General features: G+C 50.7%; 1 protein-coding gene across 2 annotated transcripts in view; it reads right to left on the bottom strand.

Annotated features, from left to right (window-relative positions):
- Positions 1 to 19514, bottom strand: part of EIF2AK3 (eukaryotic translation initiation factor 2 alpha kinase 3) — a 46571-nt gene extending 27057 nt beyond the window's left edge. For both annotated transcript variants that reach the window (XM_066572960.1, XM_066572961.1), the window contains exons 1-8: positions 19210 to 19514; positions 10686 to 10815; positions 6447 to 6641; positions 6194 to 6324; positions 2484 to 2718; positions 2151 to 2313; positions 1444 to 1584; positions 402 to 524 (exon numbers count right to left, since the gene is read on the bottom strand). In XM_066572960.1, coding sequence (XP_066429057.1) covers positions 402 to 524; positions 1444 to 1584; positions 2151 to 2313; positions 2484 to 2718; positions 6194 to 6324; positions 6447 to 6641; positions 10686 to 10815; positions 19210 to 19469 — 1378 coding nt within the window. In that variant the 5' untranslated portion in view covers positions 19470 to 19514. The remainder of the gene's footprint in view (positions 1 to 401; positions 525 to 1443; positions 1585 to 2150; positions 2314 to 2483; positions 2719 to 6193; positions 6325 to 6446; positions 6642 to 10685; positions 10816 to 19209) is intronic.
- Between the last annotated feature and the right edge of the window lie 2747 nt (positions 19515 to 22261).

The following is a 22261-nucleotide window of genomic DNA, read 5'->3' as shown; positions in this document are numbered from 1 at the left end:
ATCATATTAGTGAGCATGTGTTCCCAAATCAATTCTCGGACCATGTGAAGAAGGAAAAAGAAAAGTTAAAATTAAATGGAGTGCCGATCATTATGAATGTGCCGACTGCATCAGGTGGAGCGTTCAAACGGTATTGAAGGACCACAACTAGTGGTTGAAGCTGCTCCAGCCACGTGTGGCGAGGTCTCTTATGACTATAGCCTACAGGGTCATATAACCAGGTGTCAAGCCTTGAACATGCGGAAGCATCAGTAGAGCACAGGACTCAGAGCTGGCGGCAGGAACCAAACTAGCCGGCTAATAGGATAGGACATTGGTGAGGTTACTGCAACTAATCCGAAGAAGAAGAAAAAAAGAAGTATGCAGGCCGTTTAGTGGAAAGCCTGTTCCCACACACTTACCATACGGGTACTGAAGCACGGACAGCGCCCCGTTGCTGTACTCATCGTGAGAGTACTTGTCGTTACTGAGGCATTTATCAAACTCATCTGATCCCACCAACACAGGAGTCCGGGAGGGAGAGTCTGAGGGTTACAAGAAGAGGATTACGCTTCTAGATATGTAGCAAACTACAACTCCCAGCATTCCAGAACACCTCAGCTACTCACAGCAGAGTCAGCTTGTAGAGTATTGGTCAATATTACATATTGCATAAAAGTGCATGCAAAAGTTTGGACATGCACTGAGTGGCCACTTTATTAGAGCCCCTGGTCCCGTCACGATTCACTAGAGCTGTATGGAAATCCGAGGCGTACCCGCAGAGTGCAGCCCAGAGTCATGTGACAAGTTTACGGGGCCAGGATTTCACGGCCAACCGAGTGGGGTTTTCCCGTACAGCAGTGTGGGGAGTATATGGAGAATGGTGCGATCAAGGAAGAACATTCAGCCAGAGGGGATCCTGTGTATGTAAATAGCTTAACAACGAAAGGAGTCAGAGGAGGATGTAAAGAACTTGATGAACAGGCGCTGCACAGTCAAGCAAATTGCGGCCAGATACAACACTGGTGCACCAACATGTCCGATGGTGCTATAACAGCAGACTACCCATTGCGGCACCATTGTGTCTAAGAGAGAGGAGAGACTCCAGGGGGCAAAAACAGCACAAAAATGGCTTCACTGACCAATGGGTAGAGGAATTCAGATTTCTCTTACATCATGCTGATGAGGGGGGAGGGGGGAGGTCAAAATTTGGTGCAAGCAGCAGGAGATAATGATCCCTTCGTGTCAGCTGTTCAGAGCAGGTCCTTAACTCCAACTAATTTGCTTCCTGTCCGCAGGGGCCGATATTCCTGCAGAACGATGTCAATATCTAGTGGAATCTATGCTATGACACATTGCTGCGGCTCTGAAGGCCACAGGAGGTCCAACGCACTACTATATGGGGGTCTCTAATACAGTGGCCAGTGTATATACAAATATATCAGTCTGAATAGAAGTGCTTACGAATTAAAGGCTTCCACTTGATCCTGGGCAGAGAGATTACGCCATTACCATCCATCCTGGTATCCAACGCTGTTGGACTAACTGGGAATTTCTCCGATGGCCGGACAGATGCCTGCAGATACAGCTGCCCCCGAAACATCCCTAGCAGAGAGAGAACATGAGCCACAATAAGTGGGAAGATCCAGCCAACAAGATCATCAAGTATCACCGAGAACACATCCTGGGGGTGCTTTTTTTTAACCCTTTCCAATCACTGTCTGTTGACTTTCTACATTCTAATTGAAGCTTGTACAGTTCCAATGTCAGAAGACGTCCGACAGGGTATTCTTAGCATATATTGCCAGCCACTCCGGCTCACACACACTGGCTTTAGCCAGCAGATGGCACCGTTGTATAACAGCAAAAAGAGAGCCTTTTAGGAAACCCCGAATCCAAAGTTGGATTGAAAAAAGGGTTAAAGTAAGTGGAAGCAATGCTAAATGTGCCACAGAGACCGACCATGCGGCTGCTAAGGGGCATTGCCCTAGTTAGTCCCCTTTCCAAAGGAACTATATATTTTTATTTATTATTATTTTTAAGCATGTAGGACAGATCAAGCATTTCCGATGAGGATTGAAACCCTGGCGCTGTATTGGGGTAGCCTATCATCTTAGCCATTGAGCCACCAATCTACTAAAGATGCCGCACTGACAGACCATCATACGTACCGAGGTAGAAGCTGGACTCTGTGGCTCCTCTAGCAGCCTCCACAAGATCCTCCTCATCCTCCAGGACACCCTCGTTTGACGAGTAGATCGTATCATCAAACAGATGGATGGGAATCACCTTCCCGTTGCTGACTAACCAGGCCGAGGCTATAGGAGTGCAGAACTGGATGGAACAGAAGATAAGCATTAAACGGATGCTTCGCTTGGGACAACCCCTACTTCTTAGAACAAGCCGATTATGAAGTGTCGCCCTGCCAGGTGGTTCCAGCTGCATTGTGCCATCTGCATAACATAGCGACATGCCATTCATCTAATACCCAGTATGCTCTGTACCTGGTGCTCCCACTCCAGGTGTCCTAGTTGGCGGTTGAAGGCCATCACCTTCCAGTCGGCCACAGAAACCTTGATGAACGTGTCCTTCGTGCCAGCCTCCTGCTCATCAACGTCGGCGATGATTTTGGAGCTCTGCGAGTTACTGCTGGGTTCAACGTGGCCCTCTATAAAACCCATGCTACGCTCAACGTCTGGGACGTAACGCAGGTCAAAGTGACCGATGCTGAAGTTCCACCTGAGAAGGAAGAAGAAGTGCGTTATTTCATGGGAAGGGCAATAGAATCTAGGTGCTCTCACCTGGCCTAATTACACTCAACCGCAAGACCCAAGAGCCCTTATCCAACCGCCCCATGGCTACCTGATGGAGGTACGAAGATACACCCTGCTGGAGTAAGGAGCGTCCACACTGGCACTCATCAAGGTTTCACTTAGGCCAACTGCACAAGAACGGGTCGGATTCCACCAGCAGAAATCTGACCATGTGCCCGGTGGGCGTCCGCATGTACCGGTCATTTAGCTTCTTCATCTGTAGTGCGGATGGTTGAGGGGAGCCGCCGGACATGCGCAGTACAGATAGTTATTTATTTAAATCCCTGCTTTTCCTGTGTCAACTGTAAATACCGCACAAAGAGAGCATGCTGCGATTTTTCCTCCACGAGCTGAAACCAGAATTAGTTTCCGCGAGTGTGCAGGAAGAAGCGCTTTCCCATAGTATGCTATGAACAGTATTTGCTGCGGATCAGCAGTGCGGACGCAGACCGTGGATTCCGCAATGCAAATCTGTTTGTGCGCAGGCGGCCATGTGAGAAAACGTACAAAGTATGTTTACTTTTTCACTGCAAACTCTTTATTTCTTCCTACGATCACAAAACAAACGTATACGTGAAGCTTATTGAAAATGTACAGACATATGTTTTTCATTGACTGTTTTTGCTTTTTTCTTTTTAAGAAAAAAAAAAAAAAGCAAAAAAAGGACACGTTTCCACACTTTTGTGAAAACACACAGAAATGTACGTCTAGCTAAACGTATAGTTTGACTATGTTTAAACCATTCTAGCCTATGGATTCCTGAAGCGCTACGTTTTAAATCAGTTTTTGGACAAAAGATGTGTGTGTTCCACGGATGACCACATGATCATTGGGAAGGGATGGTGGGTGGGGAACGACACATGGAATTCTTGTTTCCTCCTCCCCACAAGGGAAGAAGAAAAAAAAAAAAAAGGCAAACAGATGTGTGAAAAGTCGTAGAAGAAAACATATATAAATAAAAATATGGGAGACCCAAAACCTCACTGAAAAAGTGCGGCAATTAGTGGTCTACAGCAGGCTGACCTGTGGTGGCCAAGACTTACCAGGCGCGTTAATACAAGTGTAATTTGCGCCAGCTTTACACCAGTTCCCAGCAGCTGTAATCTACACCATATTTACGGAATAGGTGAACGACACTTGTAAGTGTGCTGAATATTTTAAAGTGCTGGAAAAGCTAGAAAATGCACCAAGAATTTTTGAAATGCGTCAAATTTTCATGACGCTTGCGAAAAATGTACCCAGGCCAGGAAACAGTCAATAGAGGCGGAATCAGAAGCTGAGCTGCGCCAAACAGGGGATTTGTAGGACTTCACTTAAAAATGTACCACAGGGTGCGTGAGGAGGGGATTGTATAAAATAAAGGGTTCAGGAGTCTTTGTGAGCGCCAGCGTGAGGCTTAGCTGCGCCAGAATGAAATGGCTTTCTGACGGAACCCAAAATCTCCCTCAGAGGCTGAAAGATTGCGCCATATTTACACCAAATACATTGAAGCGCCATACAATGCGTCCAGACACTATCTACGCCATTTGGACCGAGGTTTACTTGGTTAATCCGCGATTACTTTTATAAAGCTGAAGGTATGAAAAATTACAAATGGCTCTGACACTTTTCTTGTACAAATGTGGGTGTGGCCTGTCTGAGGTTTCTGATACTTTTTTGACTATTTTTCCTTTCTTTTCGGCTTATATCAATTAAGTCAAAAAAAAAAAAAAAAAAAAAAAAGCTTTCATTCCCGCGAAAATGTCGCCACGGAAAAAAATGCTTCCTAAATCAGCCGGTACATCCTCCCTGCAGGGACAGCCTCCACAGGTGGCTTATGGGGGGGGGGGATTCCTCTCGCAGGGACAGCAGGGCTTCTGCGAGAGGAATCCCCCCATAAGCCATCTGTGGAGAACCCTTGGTCACCTCTCTACTACATGTCGAGTCAACCCCGGGCGGGGCTGGAAACAGGGAGCCATCTTGTGAGGAGAGAACACAACTAATTCTGAGGTAAAACTTGTGAGGAGATGTGAGCTGGAGACAAGTCGCCTCAGGAGGAGGAGGTTGGGGTGTCTGGAGGAGCTGACGGAGCCATGAGACGTGTATATGAAGGGTTCGGAATAAATGAATGGGGAGTACAGCGCACAGGCTTGCTGCCATTCTCTATGAGCTTGTAATGTACACGGCGAGGGTTCCAGACTACACCGCCGCCCAAGGAACATTGTATGCCCTGCCACATCTGTGAATATACGCCCTGAGGAAGGGCGACACCACGGAGCCAAGGGCCGTCAGCCATATTGTACCGAGCAGCTCAGAGAGGCCTTTCCTTAATGGCCCCCCATGGAGGAGCGCCCCCCGCAGCTGCTCACAAGCCTGGAGGAGGTGCGAGGGGAGACGCTAGGGGGGAGCTGTAACTACTGGGGACACCAGGACCAAGTTCGACATTCAGTCTACATTAATTGCACATCAAATCTGCGGCAGCCGAGCGCCCAACTCATCTGACCGGGCGCCATAGTCTCCACGGCACCAATGTTCTCCACATGTGGATTTCAAATCCAACCCCAGCCTTTTGGGATCAAGTGAAGATTATGTACCCCCAGGACATAAAAGTTACCTTCTTAGGAACACAAACTTCACCAGTCATGCTTTTCTGCCCCCACTTAGCAATAATGCCCCCCTTCTAGCTGTAAACACACACAGTGGGCCTTAAAAGGCATTGTACCACAACTATAAGGTCTCCATCTACAGGATAGGGGATAACTTACTGATCGGTGGCGTCTCACCTGTATCCCCGGCCCTCCTCACCACGGGGGTACACCAGCTCCCCTTACAATGAGGAGGAGACCGAAAGGACGCTTGTCGCACTAATACTCCATTCACCTTCAATGGCCTGCACCGATACCCGAGTGGCGTGCCCGGTCAGCGCTAGAGTCGCTTCAAGGGAGAAATGACCCCCACGGTGACAGACAGAGCAGAACACGGGAGTGACCCCGACCGATTAGCAAACTATACCCTGATTAGAGAATAACTCATAATGGTGGTACAACCCTTTTACCAAAACGGTCTGTTATCTAGAGCAACCAATCAGATTTCAGCTTTCGTTTCTGAAACCGCAGTGGCAAAAGTGAAAGTTGTGCAGTGATTGGTTGCTATGGGCAACGAGGCCCAATATACTCACTGCTTCTGCTCCCTCAGTCCTCCCTTTCTTCCAGGTAACAGTCACCTGCTGAGACACACGGCCGCAGCAGTCACATACATAAATCGCCATAACCAGAAGGACCGAAGTGAAAGAGAAGAATAGATGTATACTTAATAGCCTTAATTACCCCTCTGCTGCACAGAAATATGCATAGAGCCGTTCTCAGGGTGTAGGTTTGCCTGTACAGGAGTTATTGCAGCCCGTGATGTCTGGGTGCACTTACTTTTCATTCCCGTTCCGTGGTCCTACGGCACGCACGGTCTTCTGCTTCCGGTGTAGTAGGAGAACATCATCTTGATCGGCCTCCTCTTCAGACCACCGCCGGCATCCCATGGCTGAACAGATGTACTTTAGCTGTAATGTACACACAGCGTGTTTATATATGCAGAGTCTCCCCGGAGGGCACAGCGGGCTGTAAGAACCGCAGCCTCCTCCTTCAGGGAGCGCTAGAGACCTTGGCCTGCGAGCAGACTCACCTTACCGCTGCTGGCACTGAGCCCGTAAGTAGTTAGGGACTTTCCTCCAACTAACACAACGTCATCACCAAACTTGTAGGACGAATCCAGGAGGGATTCCACCGTGAAGGGAACGGCCTCCATGCTCTCTCTGTCCCGGTCCCACTGAAAGAGGTCTCCATCCAACGAGGGGATTATCATCTTATTACCAAAGACCTGAGAAGTGAAAGCAAAGAAGAAGTGTGCGATAAGAGTATGGATCTAACGGAGGAGAGTGCCCTCCAGCAGCATCATCAACATCTATGGGCAGGGGGGAAAGGGTACTCTTACCCCTTACAGTTTACCCTGAACAGAGCTCATTCTGCAGGAAGAGGACATTACAATTTTAGGACAAACTGAGCTACTACTTCAAACAGCTGCAGCTCTGGTTCCATCAGGGCCAACATTCTTGGCTTTAAAATGACACACATCCATAGCAGCTGAGCTACAGCCGTTTGAAGTGGGGTCGGGAATACTGTACTGAATTTACAGCCGTCATCAGTCTGTGTGCTGAGGAGGGGGAGCGGTGGGAAAGGAACAATCTCTAATTCTGCCTGGACCAAGTAAGGCCGCCTGCATATGAGCCCTGGCAGCAGCGGCGTCTGTGCCCACCCGCTTTTCTTTCTCTTCATCTGTATTGTGGATGGTCCACACGGCTCGCCGTCGGACATGCACAGTACAGGGTTTTGTTTTTAAAAACTCCTGCTTTTCCTGCGTCATCGTTCAGGTCAATTGCAGAAGGGCCAAGGATCAAGTGGCTTCCATTGACTTAAAAAAATGGAGCATGCTAGGATTTCTCCTACGAGTTGAAACCGCAATTGGGTTCCGCTCATGTGCGGAAAGAGTCACTGTCACATAGCATGCTGGGGACGGTTATAGCTGCGGAATCCGGAGGCGGACGCCCGCTTTGGATTCCACAATGCAGGTCTGCCCGTGTGCAGCTGGCCCAAGGCTGAATGTCCACTGGCAGATCTGTCACATAGGAAGGTGTGTGTGTGTGTGTGTGTGTGTGTGGGGGGGGGGTCTCAAGAGTGAAAAGATAGGCAACAGAAGAATCCAACACACACAAAGATGCTGAACTACACAATTGGTGTTGCCGTGACAATAAACTGTATTATAAGATATTTCCTAAGGCCGCTCTCACACGGCCAAGGAAATCACGCAAGATGTGCATTGCAAGACGTAGGAATAGGAACCCCATTCTTTTGAAAGAGGTCATCAATAATTCGTGGCAGTCCTATCTTTGGGTGATCACTCTGAACGCCTCGCCCACAGCTTTCAATGGGGCCGGGGAAAATATTGCAAGGTGCACGCAATGCAAGGTTTCCCATTGAAAACAATGAGAAACACTTGCTGATCTTCTGGCGTGTAATTAGCCGTGTTGGAGGATCGCTACTTCCTTGAAGTGATGTGAGGAGTTCGAAGAAGGAAAAGAAAAAAGAAAAAGCTTTGCATCCGCGGGGAAATTGCACATCGCATTCCTGAGCGTGATATAGAGCTGCGATTAACGGCCAGATATCATCCTCCCCCCCCGTGTGAAGTTACCCTTCAGCATCTACCAAGATAGAACACGCTGAAATCTTTATTCAGCGTGTATTTTACGCAAGACCTGCAGACGCAACACGCTGTCACCACACGGTCTTATGAAGAATAGCGCTATTGTGATATTTATACAGTGATTACTGGGAAGATAAGTCCCAAAACACGCAAGTGAAGACGCCTCAAGGCGACCGAGGTCAGTAACCAATAGATTTACATGAGATGAAGTCACCATCTATGGGAAGAAGCCGCCCCAAAAAGGCACTTATCAGTGTTATTGTGACAGCGAGGGGTTAAAGCACGGAGGGAGCATTTATATGAAGAGACGGCTCGCTCCCCGGCAGTACAATCCACGGACACCACGTAATACAGAGAGACCCTGACTGAGCGGCTACGGCATCGCTCCCCGCCATACGGCCCGCAGATTAGATGGATGCCTTGATTTATAGACATTTCTTCCTTCCTAATGTCCTACATAATCAGCTTCCAGCTCATGAATATTAATGAAGCGCAGGGGGATGCGGGAGCGCTGCTCAGGTGCCGCGTACCATGAATATTTATGAATGAGCCGAGTCAGTACGGCGCCCCCGGGATCGCAGAAGGTGAAGGACACCTCGGCTGACGGGTGACATCAGCTCCTTTGTAGGGACATTACCTCATCCCTCTGTAATGAGTCACGGAGTACGAGCCACCGGCGCGGGGTAAACACTGATTAAGCCGGCAGATGAGGATTATCCGGGAGGTACTTTCCCTTCAGTAGACAATGAGGAGATAACAACGTAGATAATCCCAGACTGCCCAGCAGTCAGATGATCCAAGCAGAGAGGTCAGACCCCCCCCCCCCCCCGTAGGGGGCAGCGCTGAGTGAAGGAACGACTACTGCTCTGCTATGTGAAGGTATGAAGACAGCGAGGGGATAGAGATGCAGATAATCCCAGACTGCCCATCAGTCAGATGATCCAAGCAGAGAGGTCAGACCCCCCCCCCATAGGGGGCACCGCTGAGTGAAGGAACGGCCACTGCTCTACTATGTGAAGTTATGAAGACAGCGAGGGGATAGAGACGCAGATAATCCCAGACTGCCCAGCAGTCAGATGATTGAAGCGGAGAGGTCAGACCCCCCCATAGGGGGCACCGCTGAGTGAAGGAACAGCCACTGCTCTGCTATGTGAAGGTATGAAGACAGCGAGGGGATAGAGACGCAGATAATCCCAGACTGCCCAGCAGTCAGATGATTGAAGCGGAGAGGTCAGACCCCCCCATAGGGGGCACCGCTGAGTGAAGGAACAGCCACTGCTCTGCTATATGAAGGTATGAAGACAGCGAGGGGATAGAGACGCAGATAATCCCAGACTGCCCAGCAGTCAGATGATTGAAGCGGAGAGGTCAGACCCCCCCATAGGGGGCACCGCTGAGTGAAGGAACAGCCACTGCTCTGCTATGTGAAGGTATGAAGACAGCGAGGGGATAGAGACGCAGATAATCCCAGACTGCCCAGCAGTCAGATGATTGAAGCGGAGAGGTCAGACCCCCCCATAGGGGGCACCGCTGAGTGAAGGAACAGCCACTGCTCTGCTATGTGAAGGTATGAAGACAGCGAGGGGGATAGAGACGCAGATAATCCCAGACTGCCCATCAGTCAGATGATCCAAGCAGAGAGGTCAGACCCCCCGTAGGGGGCAGCGCTGAGTGAAGGAACGGCCACTACTCTGCTATGTGAAGGTATGAAGACAGCGAGGGGCTAGAGATGCAGATAATCCCAGACTGCCCATCAGTCAGATGATCGAAGCAGAGAGGTCAAACCCCCTTCCTGAATACATCACCGCCAGTAGGGGGCACCGCTGAGTGAAGGAATGGCCACTGCTCTGCTATGTGAAGGTATGAAGACAGCAAGGGAACAGATACTAGATGCCAAGAGGGGCTTCTACTACCAATCATTCACTTGAATATGGCTACTAGACACGGACCGGTGAGGGTGAACCTTGGAGGGCCTGCGATCCACTACTTGGTGGGATCCTGGAGGCTGTAACCCACTAAGCAACCATTGATGGCCTTTCTTAAGGAGAACCCCTTTAATCACGTTCTGGCAAAAACCACTGCGATTTTCCAGCACAAACCTCAATAGGACTCTGGTGTTAGAGAGCGGAGGACGAAATTCGCAAGTTTATGCGTTGCGATAAAAAGGAGGCTCCATAGGGGAAAAAAAAAAAAAAAAGGCCCGCACAAGACGCAGAACGATGGGGCAGGCTGCAATTTTTATTGCAACATTGCATAAGTGAGAACATGGCAAGTGTTAAGGAAATTAGTTTTGTAATTCTGCGTTTTTGCGCAGGCTTGCATCCCCCGTGTGAGGCCACCCTAAGGGCGCACTGGCATTTATCACGCGATGTTGTTGCGGGGGTTTTTTTTTTTCCACAAAAGTCAATAAGACTTTCTAATGTTACAAAAACACATCACACAAAATCGCTTTGAGTTGATGCGCCGCGAGGTCTGTGCGCCGCGAGGTCTGTGCGCCGCTTTTTAACATTAGAAAGTCCTTTTGACTCGTGTTAAAAAACGCAGCGCTGTCGCGTGAAAAAAAGCGTGCATGAAAAACGCAAGTGTGCAGCGGCCCATAGAGAGGCATCCTAAAGGAAAGGATAAGCCCAGAAATACGCCATGACAGACACCTACTGTACCTACCTCGGGTTTACTGAGGCTGGAGGACACCAGGGAGCCCGAGCCCACATCCAGGTCCCACTGCTTCCTGCCATGATTGTCCGCATCCAGCGCAGCGATCCTCCCGTCCAACGTACTGATTATTATCAGGGACCTGCGGTGGAGACAGAGCTTTAGTGATAAGGATACAAGCTAGATAATGTACATGTCACACCCACCCGCCCCCAGGAGATGCCGGCGCCCCCAGGAGATGCCGGCACGCAGTTCTATCTCAGGCAGCCATGTAAATGATGAACAGTCCTGCCACCTGAAAGTGGTCCAGGGTCTAGCAGATATCCTAACGCATCACAGGATGAGAAGACACAACGCCCAATAATAGAAGCATACTCCCACCTAGACAAGTGCAGGATGCCGGCACCAAGAGCCTGGACCATCTCCGCCCGCTGGCAGGAGCGCGGCACCCTCCGGGATCAGGTGTTTGCTTGGCACACAGCTAGTTCTGGGATTTAGTTGCAGACTCTCACACTGTGCTACAATGTAAACAGATTACTCTGATCCCACGTAAGGAGGATACAGTCACCTGATACATTAACCCCTCAACGCAGGCGGATAGCGGGACTACACGTCCCAGCATGCAGAGCTGCCAGGTAGTACAGCGGGATGGGTAGCTCATTCTAGGTTACTGCAGATCAGGACTGACAGCGCCTCAGTCTCTCTGCAGCGCACTGGAAACCCCCGTCCAGAGAGAAGCCCCGCCCCCACCGACCGCCCACGGGGATTAACCCTTCGCTCTCATAACGATGTATCTACACCAGTTTTTTCTACTAAACAGAAGATGCAGCTCCGCTGCAATTACACAAGTCGCACCAACAAATGCATCAGAAGTACAATATGGTATATACAACGGGGGAGGGGCTCCTCGTAAAACAAGACCAGAGAACTTACTTACTTTAAGGGGAAGGGGGGAGGGTCTCACACAAACAGACTTTAATTGTGGAGTCAGCACGGTAAACCGCGGGCATTGAAAGTCATGCATTTTTGACTTTTCGTTCACACTTGCAGAAATGAATTGCGTATTCCCTGAGCAGAAAAAAAAAAAAAACAAGAACAAAACACAAAATCGCAGTACGGCCTATTTTAGCGCTGAAGACCCCATTGAGGTCAATGGATGCGAGTGTTCCGTCACCCGTCCGCAAAAAACATTACGTATGAGCGGTGGAAACGCCTGCAACTTTAGAGGAGAGGTCCTTCGCCCGCACAGACAATCCCCCGTGGACCCGCGGACCCCCGCACTGCCTTCCCATGATTAATCACAGGTCTTTCGCTGCGGTGTGAGCGCGGCTTTGAGCGCCGTTCACGCGGTCTGATCACTTATCCGCTCGCCCATCCGCACGTGAGTCAGCCCTTTCACTTGGGCAAATCCGCATGTAGATTTCCTGCCATGGAATCGCGACACGTTACATTTAGCTGCACCCGTTTCACATCCGTGGGACGCAAGAAACAAAAAAAGGGAACTTTAAAATCTGCACCAAGTTGATGTATTTGGGCGCAATTCTGCTTCAAAAATCCAAAACAAAGTAGCGAAGACGTGACAGACGTTTCCGCTGCAGACAGACCCGCCGTGTGTGAACGCGCCTTTAGAGCGGGCTCACGCGGGCGGCTGTGCATCACCCACTGATGTAAGATGCGCCCCGATACGCTGTGATTGTGCATTACATGGCAACGTTGTAGGAAGTTGGACACATCAGGCACTAATTAGGCTTCACGGCCTCGTCAGCTCACGGCGCAGGACACGACCGCGTGGATGTGAACGGCACCAACCGCGCACAAAGTACAGTGAAAGGCGGCACAAAAACGTCCCGCTGCGGCCCGCATGTTTGCGCACACGGCCTTGTGATCCGACCCTCGAGGTACAGTCACAGGGAGAAGCTTTCACAAAGACTGCGAACCAAATCCACAGCACTGATGTGAGAGGGAAGCCGCGCCATAATATATACCGGGCGGATATCACATCTGCAGGAGGGAAGAAAGGGGCAAGACTTCTGGAGGCGGATTCGGCACACGGTGTTGCATTACAAACGGCCGCCGCACTGCATACAGAAGGGAGACCTCCGGCAGGAGCACCCGGCGCGGACACAGATGGAGGAGTGGAATGTATCCAGCCGTGTGAACACCGAGTCATGACGAAATGTCATCAGTAGGTCATCCTACTGCTAGTTACATGGCTGCAGAGGTGTAGTATGTGGATTATATCAGGGCATCATAGGAGCACTTTATAAAGGTTACATTCATGTAAGAGGAGTCCGTCCGCTGGTGGAGACAACCCGCATACAGAGACCTGCATCGGGACACGTCATATCGCAGGTCCGGCCTAACTTACGAGAGTACCTGGAGGACCCCGGAATCTTCTGGTGAGGGGTGTTACTAGTACCGGCTGGTGTCAGGTGACAGTCTGCGGACCCCTTCTGAGGCGGTAGGTCATCCGCCGTTGGCAGAAAGGTTGTGTTCAGCTCCAGTAGGATTTGTTTTCTCCCCAGAGCCGAACACAACCAACAACATCGACTGGCATACCACCTCAGAAGGGGCCACAGACTGCCACCCATCAGAGGCCCTGCCCACCAGAAGACTGCGGTGTCTTTTTGATCCCCCCTATGTTTATTATATACTTGGGGGGGCGAAAGTTAACACCCATCAAGCACTTATAATGCGGCACAGAACTCATATACTCCATGCAGTAGTTGACCCCATCTCAGTCCTCCAGTGACATAGCCTCTGACACCACCGGGTGGCGTCCTGTAATCCCAATATAGGAGGCTTACATGACATCAGTGACGCCCCCATCAGGCCCTCTATTGGCTCTAGCGGTCATGTATGTAAACCCCCATGTGACAGCTGCAGCGCTAGTAGACAGAAGACCGCAGTGCAGCGAGCGGCGGCACATCCAGTTTGGTTTATTATATTTGTTTAAAGTACGCTGCCCCCAAAGAGAGCCCCCGCAGACGTTGTATTGTGGACTCTTCCTGCAGGCTCTCTGCTGCCCCCACTCACACGGCGGGCCGTTGGCTCAGGCGCCGCACGTTCTCACATCCCATTATTTTCAGTGGGTCTTTGCGCTGTCTTACACGGCAGATTGGAAATCCGCATCACGGAAGAGGAAATAAAAGCTTCCCATGTCAATCCTTACTGCAGTTTCTGCAGCGGCCCCAGCGGACAGGCATATATCTGCACGCTGCTTTGGGGCGTTTCATTATGCTAATCAGCAGTAGACTTCTGCAGGTCAGTTTTAATTCTGCTTTGGATTCCCAATGGAGAAGTCATATGACTAAACCCCTCGCTGACAATCCGGGGTCTGTCATCTTCACTGTATGGTGGGACTCCGCAACCCTCCTTGCACTGCCCCCAACACACACGTCGGTGACACTACCGTATGTCCGGAATCTGGACGTGTCCCCCGGGCTGACCACCGGTCTCCCAACTCGGACATCCTAGATTCCTACACGGCGGTGTATCTTAGAGGATAAAGTCAGCGGGGGGCAGCTGCGGAGCTCTGCAGCCCCCCGACTATCCCATTTTCCTCTACACTCACCTCCCGTCACCCGGGTGACCTTTTATAGCTGACTCCATCATTGCGTCACGGGGCTGGCGTCCGGTCCCTGCTGCAGATTGCGCTTGATTGACACCCACTTGTCACATTCCCACTTGTCACATTTCCACTTGTCACATTCCCACTACCAGGACTTCCTAAGAACAGCCTTCCGGGCTGGAGAGTAGATATGTCGTCGCTGGGCCACCATGGCCGTAGTCACGCTGCTAGCCCCACCCACTTGTCACAAGATAAAGGTCCTGTCTACAGCGAGCCAGACCCCTTAAATAGATTTTACACGTCGCGGATCCAGCCCCGGCCTCACTCACCATAGCAGGTGTAAGTCCATCAGCTGTCCTTCATCAACCCATTCCAGATACGTCTGCCAACAATCGGCCATCGCTGCAGACATCTAGTCATGGAGTGCATCTGCCATTCAGGAGGTAAGGAAAGCTGAGTGACTGCTGGGATGGGATGTGCATGATGATTACTACCAGGCCCGCAGCTTTTATGGAAGCGGTTGCTAGCGTGAAAGAGGCGACAATTCCCAGCGCAGCCTCCGCAGTGACAGCGGCGTCTAATTGCCCCCGAGGGGCGGACATGAGAGCAGAAATAAGCGGGATCACACGGAGTCAACAGTCAGAACACACAGACTGTACTGCTGAGGCGCAGCTTATAACGTCACGTGACTGACCCCCACAGGCCGCCGCGGTCACTGCACGGACGGACGGACTACAGTTTAATCAAAGGGGGTAAAGACATATTCGAGTCAGACAACGTGGAAGCCGCGCCAAGACGAGCGCTTTCAGCAAATATTTACTGTGCACAGACCGGGAAGTGTCACTGACAGAGGAGCTGGAAGGAGTCCAGAAGTTCCTTACGGCACGACAGCAGCACCGGATTAGCAGATATTCCGGATTACTGGACTGGCAGAAATAGAACTAAAGTAAAAAGAATAAAAGAAACCAGTCCAAAATAAACCGCTTCCGGCTCAGATCAGCTTTGTGAGCGGCTAACCAATGCTGGATTAGCAGATTTTGGATGAACAGAATATATTAGTGACAGGTTGGGGCCCGATGGCTGCTGGACTTGTGAGGGGGTCTTAGATATCTGCCAGTGTAACTTTTCTGGTGGTTCAGACGCCATTGGGGTAGGTATCCACGGGGAGAGAACGCTGCGGACCGTCGGCCCCTGTGGACAACCCCTCAGCCGCCGTCACATAAGCAGAATTTATTTGCATGGCACAACACAATCTGCCATGGTGAAGGTCCGCCCCGGACGCCGCTGGTCTCCTTGCAGGTCTTGTGGGATTGCTGGCAGAGTGACGCCATTTTCACTTCTGCATCACAATCTGCAGGCGGCGCACGTTGTGGGGCGAAACTTACTGCGGCGAAATTCCAGCTGAGTGCCCTGGGAGGTGTGACCGTAACAATCAGCTGGGGGGGGGGGGGGTCGGAACTCTGAGGGCATTGGTCCAGACTAAAGTGTATAAGATTCCTTTAATCCAGATTAGCTGGTGGATTATCAGACTGGAACTGCAAAGAATATTGAAGACGACAGACAAATGACTGATAGGTGGGAGTCACTTCATGGAGGGGTAACTAGAGAGAACGGGGGCATCCAGGCCCCGGCCTCACTACACTGGAGCGACATCACAGGGCACCCTGGCGCTGGGCATACCATGACCGTCTGCAGGGGAGATGCCAGCATTCACACCACCAGCCCGGGATTCTTACAGATTCTCATCTTCCCTTACAACTCAGAGCCTAGTAGAGCTGACTGGGAACATGACAACTCCAACGGTCCCCAGTCACTTACAGCTGGCTGGTCAGAGCTGCGCTGGGAGTGTGGGCAGGGTTAATGATGCCCGTCAGAGGTGACAAGTACAGAGTAAGGGCCTGGAGCGCCAAGAAGGCCGAACTCCCCCGACCCACAGCCAGTCAGCACTAAACGGGAATCCCCAGATTCAGGACAACCATCCTACGCCCACCTGTGCCAACACAGGGCTGGACCAATCCCACTGTGCCAGCTTTGGGCGTTCTTCCCTACGGCAGCTCTTCTGCCGGACGCTACCTCTATAGAGACGTGATGAAGTGCAGAATTCGCCCCCCATATGACGGCGTGGAAGCTGCACAGGTTTGGGTGGTTTTCCCGCAGCGTGCCAGAGGCGCCGGACTCCTTTTACCCACTGAAGTGACACTGAGCTTTCCACTGACCCCCATCACACTCTCCCAAAAGCTAACCCCCCCCCCCGTATGTCAGACACGGCCCACCACCTCACTGTATGTCAGACACGGCCCACCACCTCACTGTATGTAGTCCGTCGGCCGTGCAGCATTCCACCCACTGGGCTTGCAGGTCTGGAGGTGCATTCTGACCCCTGACCCCCAGCACCGGGGTCTGTGCTGTCCGGTACACAGCCCAAACACCGAGGGGGAGGCCAGCAGACAGACTGCACCACAGCTGCAGGAGTGCTGCCCAGCCAGAGGGGGGGCTGTGACTACCAAGACTACTATGGGGGTCACCTATATAAGGCCGAATGCCCACGGACGGATTATCGCAGCTGAATTCACGGTCAGACAGCGCCATGAATTCCGCAGCAATGTCCGTCCATAGACATGCAACGTTAAACGATTCTCCCCGGCCCACGAGCGGAAACCAACTGCGATAGTCTGCTCATTGCGGAAAATCGCAGCATGTTCTATTCTGTGCGGGGGAGGGGCGCACACAAATACCCTGCGTCCGCTGCGCCACGGGACAGTACTGAGATCTCTCCCATCATCTATTATACCCAGGACTGTAACAAGGGGGCGCTCTAATAACTATGTATAATATATCAGGGGACAATACAGGGATCTCTCACATCATCTATTATACCCAGGACTGTAACAAGGGGGCGCTCTAATAACTATGTATACATATATCAGGGGACAATACAGAGATGTCTCCCATCATCTATTATACCCAGGACCGTAACAAGGGGGCGCTCTAATAACTATGTATACATATATCAGGGGACAATACAGAGATCTCTCCCATCATCTATTATACCCAGGACCGTAACAAGGGGGGGGGGGGGGGCGCTCTAATAACTATGTATATCAGGGGACAATACAGAGATCTCTCCCATCATCTATTATACCCAGGACTGTAACAAGGGGGCGCTCTAATAACTATGTATATCAGGGGACAATACAGAGATCTCTCCCATCATCTATTATACCCAGGACTGTAACAAGGGGGCGCTCTAATAACTATGTATAATATATCAGGGGACAGTACAGAGATCCCTCCCATCATGTATTATACCCAGGACTGTAACAAGGGGGCGCTCTAATAACTATGTAGATCAGGGGACAATACAGAGATGTCTCCCATCATCTATTATACCCAGGACCGTAACAAGGGGGCGCTCTAATAACTATGTATACATATATCAGGGGACAATACAGAGATCTCTCCCATCATCTATTATACCCAGGACCGTAACAAGGGGGGGGGGGCGCTCTAATAACTATGTATATCAGGGGACAATACAGAGATCTCTCCCATCATCTATTATACCCAGGACTGTAACAAGGGGGCGCTCTAATAACTATGTATAATATATCAGGGGACAGTACAGAGATCCCTCCCATCATGTATTATACCCAGGACTGTAACAAGGGGGCGCTCTAATAACTATGTAGATCAGGGGACAGTACAGAGATCTCTCCCATCATCTGTTTATACCCCGGACTGTGATGTAACCAGGGGGCGCTCTAATAACTATGTATGAATATATCATGGGACAATACAGGGATCTCTCCCAGGATCTGTTTATACCCAGAAATGTAACAAGGGGGCGCTCTACATCTAGAGGACAGAAGGTTCCTACCCCGACATTCTTTACAGGCTCCGTTCTAACGGGACAGAAATCCGGCAGCTTAGTTGCACTGAAAAAAAAGCAAGATTTCCACAGGATGAGCGCAGCTTCGCCGCCTGCATCTCCGCTGCCGCCATCTTTCCCACAGAGCTGAGAGGGCGCTGCGGATATGAAAAAAAGTATTGACATGCCGCCGCGTCTTTGTTTTCCGCACGGTTTGGCCGCAGCGTGTGGAGGAGAGTTTTGCAGAATCTCGTCCCCTTTGATGGCCAATCCCAGGATTAGGGGCCGCCGGGGGACATTCCACACGGGGATTCCACGTCAATTCCGTCCCGTGTGAACCCAGCTAAGAGCAGTGAGACTGTGGAGGCCTCTGCCTGAGGACGTGGTGAGGGTGAGCCCACTAGGAGTACTAGATCACTCAGGGGGGCGGGGATCATTCCGATTGGAGTCGGGAAGACTTTTTTCCTCTTCAGAGAGGACACTTGGCTTCTACCTCATTGGCGTTTTCCTTTCTCTGGATCAACATTTGGGGGGGGGGGGGGGGGTGATAAGCTGACCTGGATGGACGGGGGTCTATGTTCAGCCCTACTACTAGGTTACTATGACTGCGTCCTCCTAAGAGCCGGAGCCTGGCAGGAAACCAGACCCAGAATAGTCAGCGGGGTCCGTTCAGCAGCACTGTAAGACCGACCCATTGTGCCAGCGGTGCCCGATGGGGCAGGAGGCCTCAGAGGCTGATGGGAATGAGCCTGAACCAGACCTGGCAGGGTGCTGCGTACCAGACTGGCACAACCTGGCATCAGTGGGTCACATGACAGCCATGCTCACCCAGCATGCCCATTTTGTGTACATCCATGCCCACCACGGGTACAGCCAGCAGTAGTCAGCCGCTCATCAGTGCGGCACAGGGGCACAGCAGCATCCTGCTGGGGGTTGTAGTCCCTGCAGCAGTTCAGGAACACAGCCACAATAGATGCCAGCCCTGTACCCACCAATGCCAACCCCAAGGGGAGCTGCTCACGTGCCCCTCTGCAGCACTGCGGATCACGACTACCAGCATATGTCGCCTGCGCCGTGTCGCCCCCTGCCGCCGTCACCTGGGGGTGCGCTCCTCCCGGCCGCCCTCGTCCTGCTCAGCCTCGTCGTCCTCCACGATGACATCTCCGGTGGGGAAGGCCGCGGCGAGTCCCGGCGCCAGGGAGCTGAGCCTGCTGCCGCTCTCCTCCTCCTCCCAGGGGCGTCTCGCTGCTCCCCGCGGAGCTCCCTGCTCCACCAGCCCGACCGCGGCCGCTCTAACCAGCAGCACTGCAGTCAGGCCGAGCAGCATCCAGCAGCAGCACAGGCGGCAGCCGTCCATGACGGAGAGTCACCGGCTCATCACACGTCCTCCCTCCGTGCCGCCATGACAGCTTTATAGGTATATGAAGTCCAGCCGAGTGCGCTGATATTAGTCCCACCTCTAACCAAGCGCTCAGCCAATCACAAGGAGCAGAAATGACACAACCTTCGCCTATTGGTTGTTGCATTTGTCGTTCACGCCTCAGCGGCTCCGCCTACTAACAAACTTAGCCCGACTCTATTGGTGAATGAGTGTAGCGCTGTCAGGCGACACGCAAGGCCTCATGGGAGGCTCGCTGCGTCAGCCAATCACGTCCTTCTGTCTCTTCATTCTGTTTACCATTTTTTTATTCAAAGTCAGGACGACCAATAATAATACGCTGCCAGTCTCTCTTACTGCTGATTGGACAATGTGCTTTAATGATAAGTAGTCTTATGATTGGTTACTGATAACCTCAACACAGTGGTAGGCGGGGCATGGAGGAAGGGCAGGGCGGTGATAGGCTGAGCCCGGCATTAGATACGTGGCTGGTTTTGAGTGTCTCATTCGCCGCCATTGACTTGTAGAAGTGTGGGGAGACCTGAGGGGGCGGGGCTAATGGTCACATGGCGACAAAGCGCTATCAAAATAAACACGCGTCACGGTTAACCCCGACGTGACCGGTGTACAGGCCTGGCGGGAAATTCTGGAGTATTCTAGTGAATTCTCCGCACTAACAGACGTGTCACGTGTCCTGCGCAAGATTTATAGAACTGGCTGGACCCCCCCCCCCTCCACCAAAGAAAACACTGACAACTGCTGCGCTGTGAAGCGTTACTGTGGCAACCACGAGGGCTGTGTTCAGTCAGTTCTATAAATTTCGTGTACAATACAGCGGCTGAGCTATATATTATAATGTTCTGCAGCGGCTGATGTGTATATTATAATGTTCTGCAGCGGCTGAGGTGTATATTATAATGTTCTGCAGCGGCTGAGCTGTATATTATAATGTTCTGCAGCGGCTGAGGTGTATATTATAATGTTCTGCAGCGGCTGAGGTGTATATTATAATGTTCTGCAGCGGCTGAGGTGTATATTACAATGTTCTGCAGCGGCTGAGGTGTATATTATAATGTTCTGCAGCGGCTGAGGTGTATATTATAATGTTCTGCAGCGGCTGTGGTGTATATTATAATGTCCTGCAGCGGCTGAGCTGTATATTATAATGTCCTGCAGCGGCTGTGGTGTATATTATAATGTTCTGCAGCGGCTGTGGTGTATATTATAATGTTCTGCAGCGGCTGTGGTGTATATTATAATGTCCTGCAGCGGCTGAGCTGTATATTATAATGTTCTGCAGCGGCTGAGGTGTATATTATAATGTCCTGCAGCGGCTGAGGTGTATATTATAATGTCCTGCAGCGGCTGAGGTGTATATTATAATGTTCTGCAGCGGCTGAGGTGTATATTATAATGTTCTGCAGCGGCTGAGGTGTATATTATAATGTCCTGCAGCGGCTGAGGTGTATATTATAATGTCCTGCAGCGGCTGAGGTGTATATTATAATGTCCTGCAGCGGCTGAGGTGTATATTATAATGTCCTGCAGCGGCTGAGGTGTATATTATAATGTCCTGCAGCGGCTGAGGTGTATATTATAATGTTCTGCAGCGGCTGAGGTGTATATTATAATGTCCTGCAGCGGCTGAGGTGTATATTATAATGTCCTGCAGCGGCTGAGGTGTATATTATAATGTCCTGCAGCGGCTGAGGTGTATATTATAATGTCCTGCAGCGGCTGAGGTGTATATTATAATGTCCTGCAGCGGCTGAGGTGTATATTATAATGTCCTGCAGCGTCTGGGGTGTATATTATAATGTCCTGCAGCAGCTGAGGTGTATATTATAATGTCCTGCAGCGGCTGAGGTGTATATTATAATGTCCTGCAGCGGCTGAGGTGTAGATTATAATGTCCTGCAGCGGCTGAGCTGTATATTATAATGTTGCGCAGCGGCTATGCTGTATATTATAATGTTCTGCAGCAGCTGAGGTGTATATTATAATGTTCTGCAGCAGCTGAGGTGTATATTATAATGTTCTGCAGCAGCTGAGCTGTATATTATAATGTCCTGCAGCGGCTGAGGTGTATATTATAATGTCCTGCAGCGGCTGAGGTGTATATTATAATCTGCAGCGGCTGAGCTGTATATTATAATGTCCTGCAGCGGCTGAGGTGTATATTATAATGTCCTGCAGCAGCGGAGGTGTATATTATAATGTCCTGCAGCGGCTGAGCTGTATATTATAATGTTCTGCAGCGGCTGTGGTGTATATTATAATATCCTGCAGCGGCTGAGCTGTATATTATAATGTCCTGCAGCAGCGGAGGTGTATATTATAATGTTCTGCAGCGGCTGAGCTGTATATTATAATGTCCTGCAGCGGCTGAGCTGTATATTATAATATCCTGCAGCGGCTGAGCTGTATATTATAATGTCCTGCAGCAGCTGAGGTGTATATAATAATGTTCTGCAGCGGCTGAGCTGTATATTATAATGTTCTGCAGCGGCTGTGGTGTATATTATAATGTCCTGCAGCGGCTGAGCTGTATATTATAATGTTCTGCAGCGGCTGAGGTGTATATTATAATGTTCTGAAGCGGCTGAGGTGTATATTATAATATCCTGCAGCGGCTGAGCTGTATATTATAATGTCCTGCAGCGTCTGAGGTGTATATTATAATGTTCTGCAGCGGCTGAGGTGTATATTATAATGTCCTGCAGCGGCTGAGCTGTATATTATAATGTTCTGCAGCAGCTGAGGTGTATATT

This window comes from Eleutherodactylus coqui, chromosome 7 (genome assembly GCF_035609145.1).
Source record: "Eleutherodactylus coqui strain aEleCoq1 chromosome 7, aEleCoq1.hap1, whole genome shotgun sequence".
NCBI classification, from domain to species: domain Eukaryota; kingdom Metazoa; phylum Chordata; class Amphibia; order Anura; family Eleutherodactylidae; genus Eleutherodactylus; species Eleutherodactylus coqui.
Note: the sequence above shows the minus strand (reverse complement) of the source record. Positions and strands in the feature narration are given on the sequence as shown.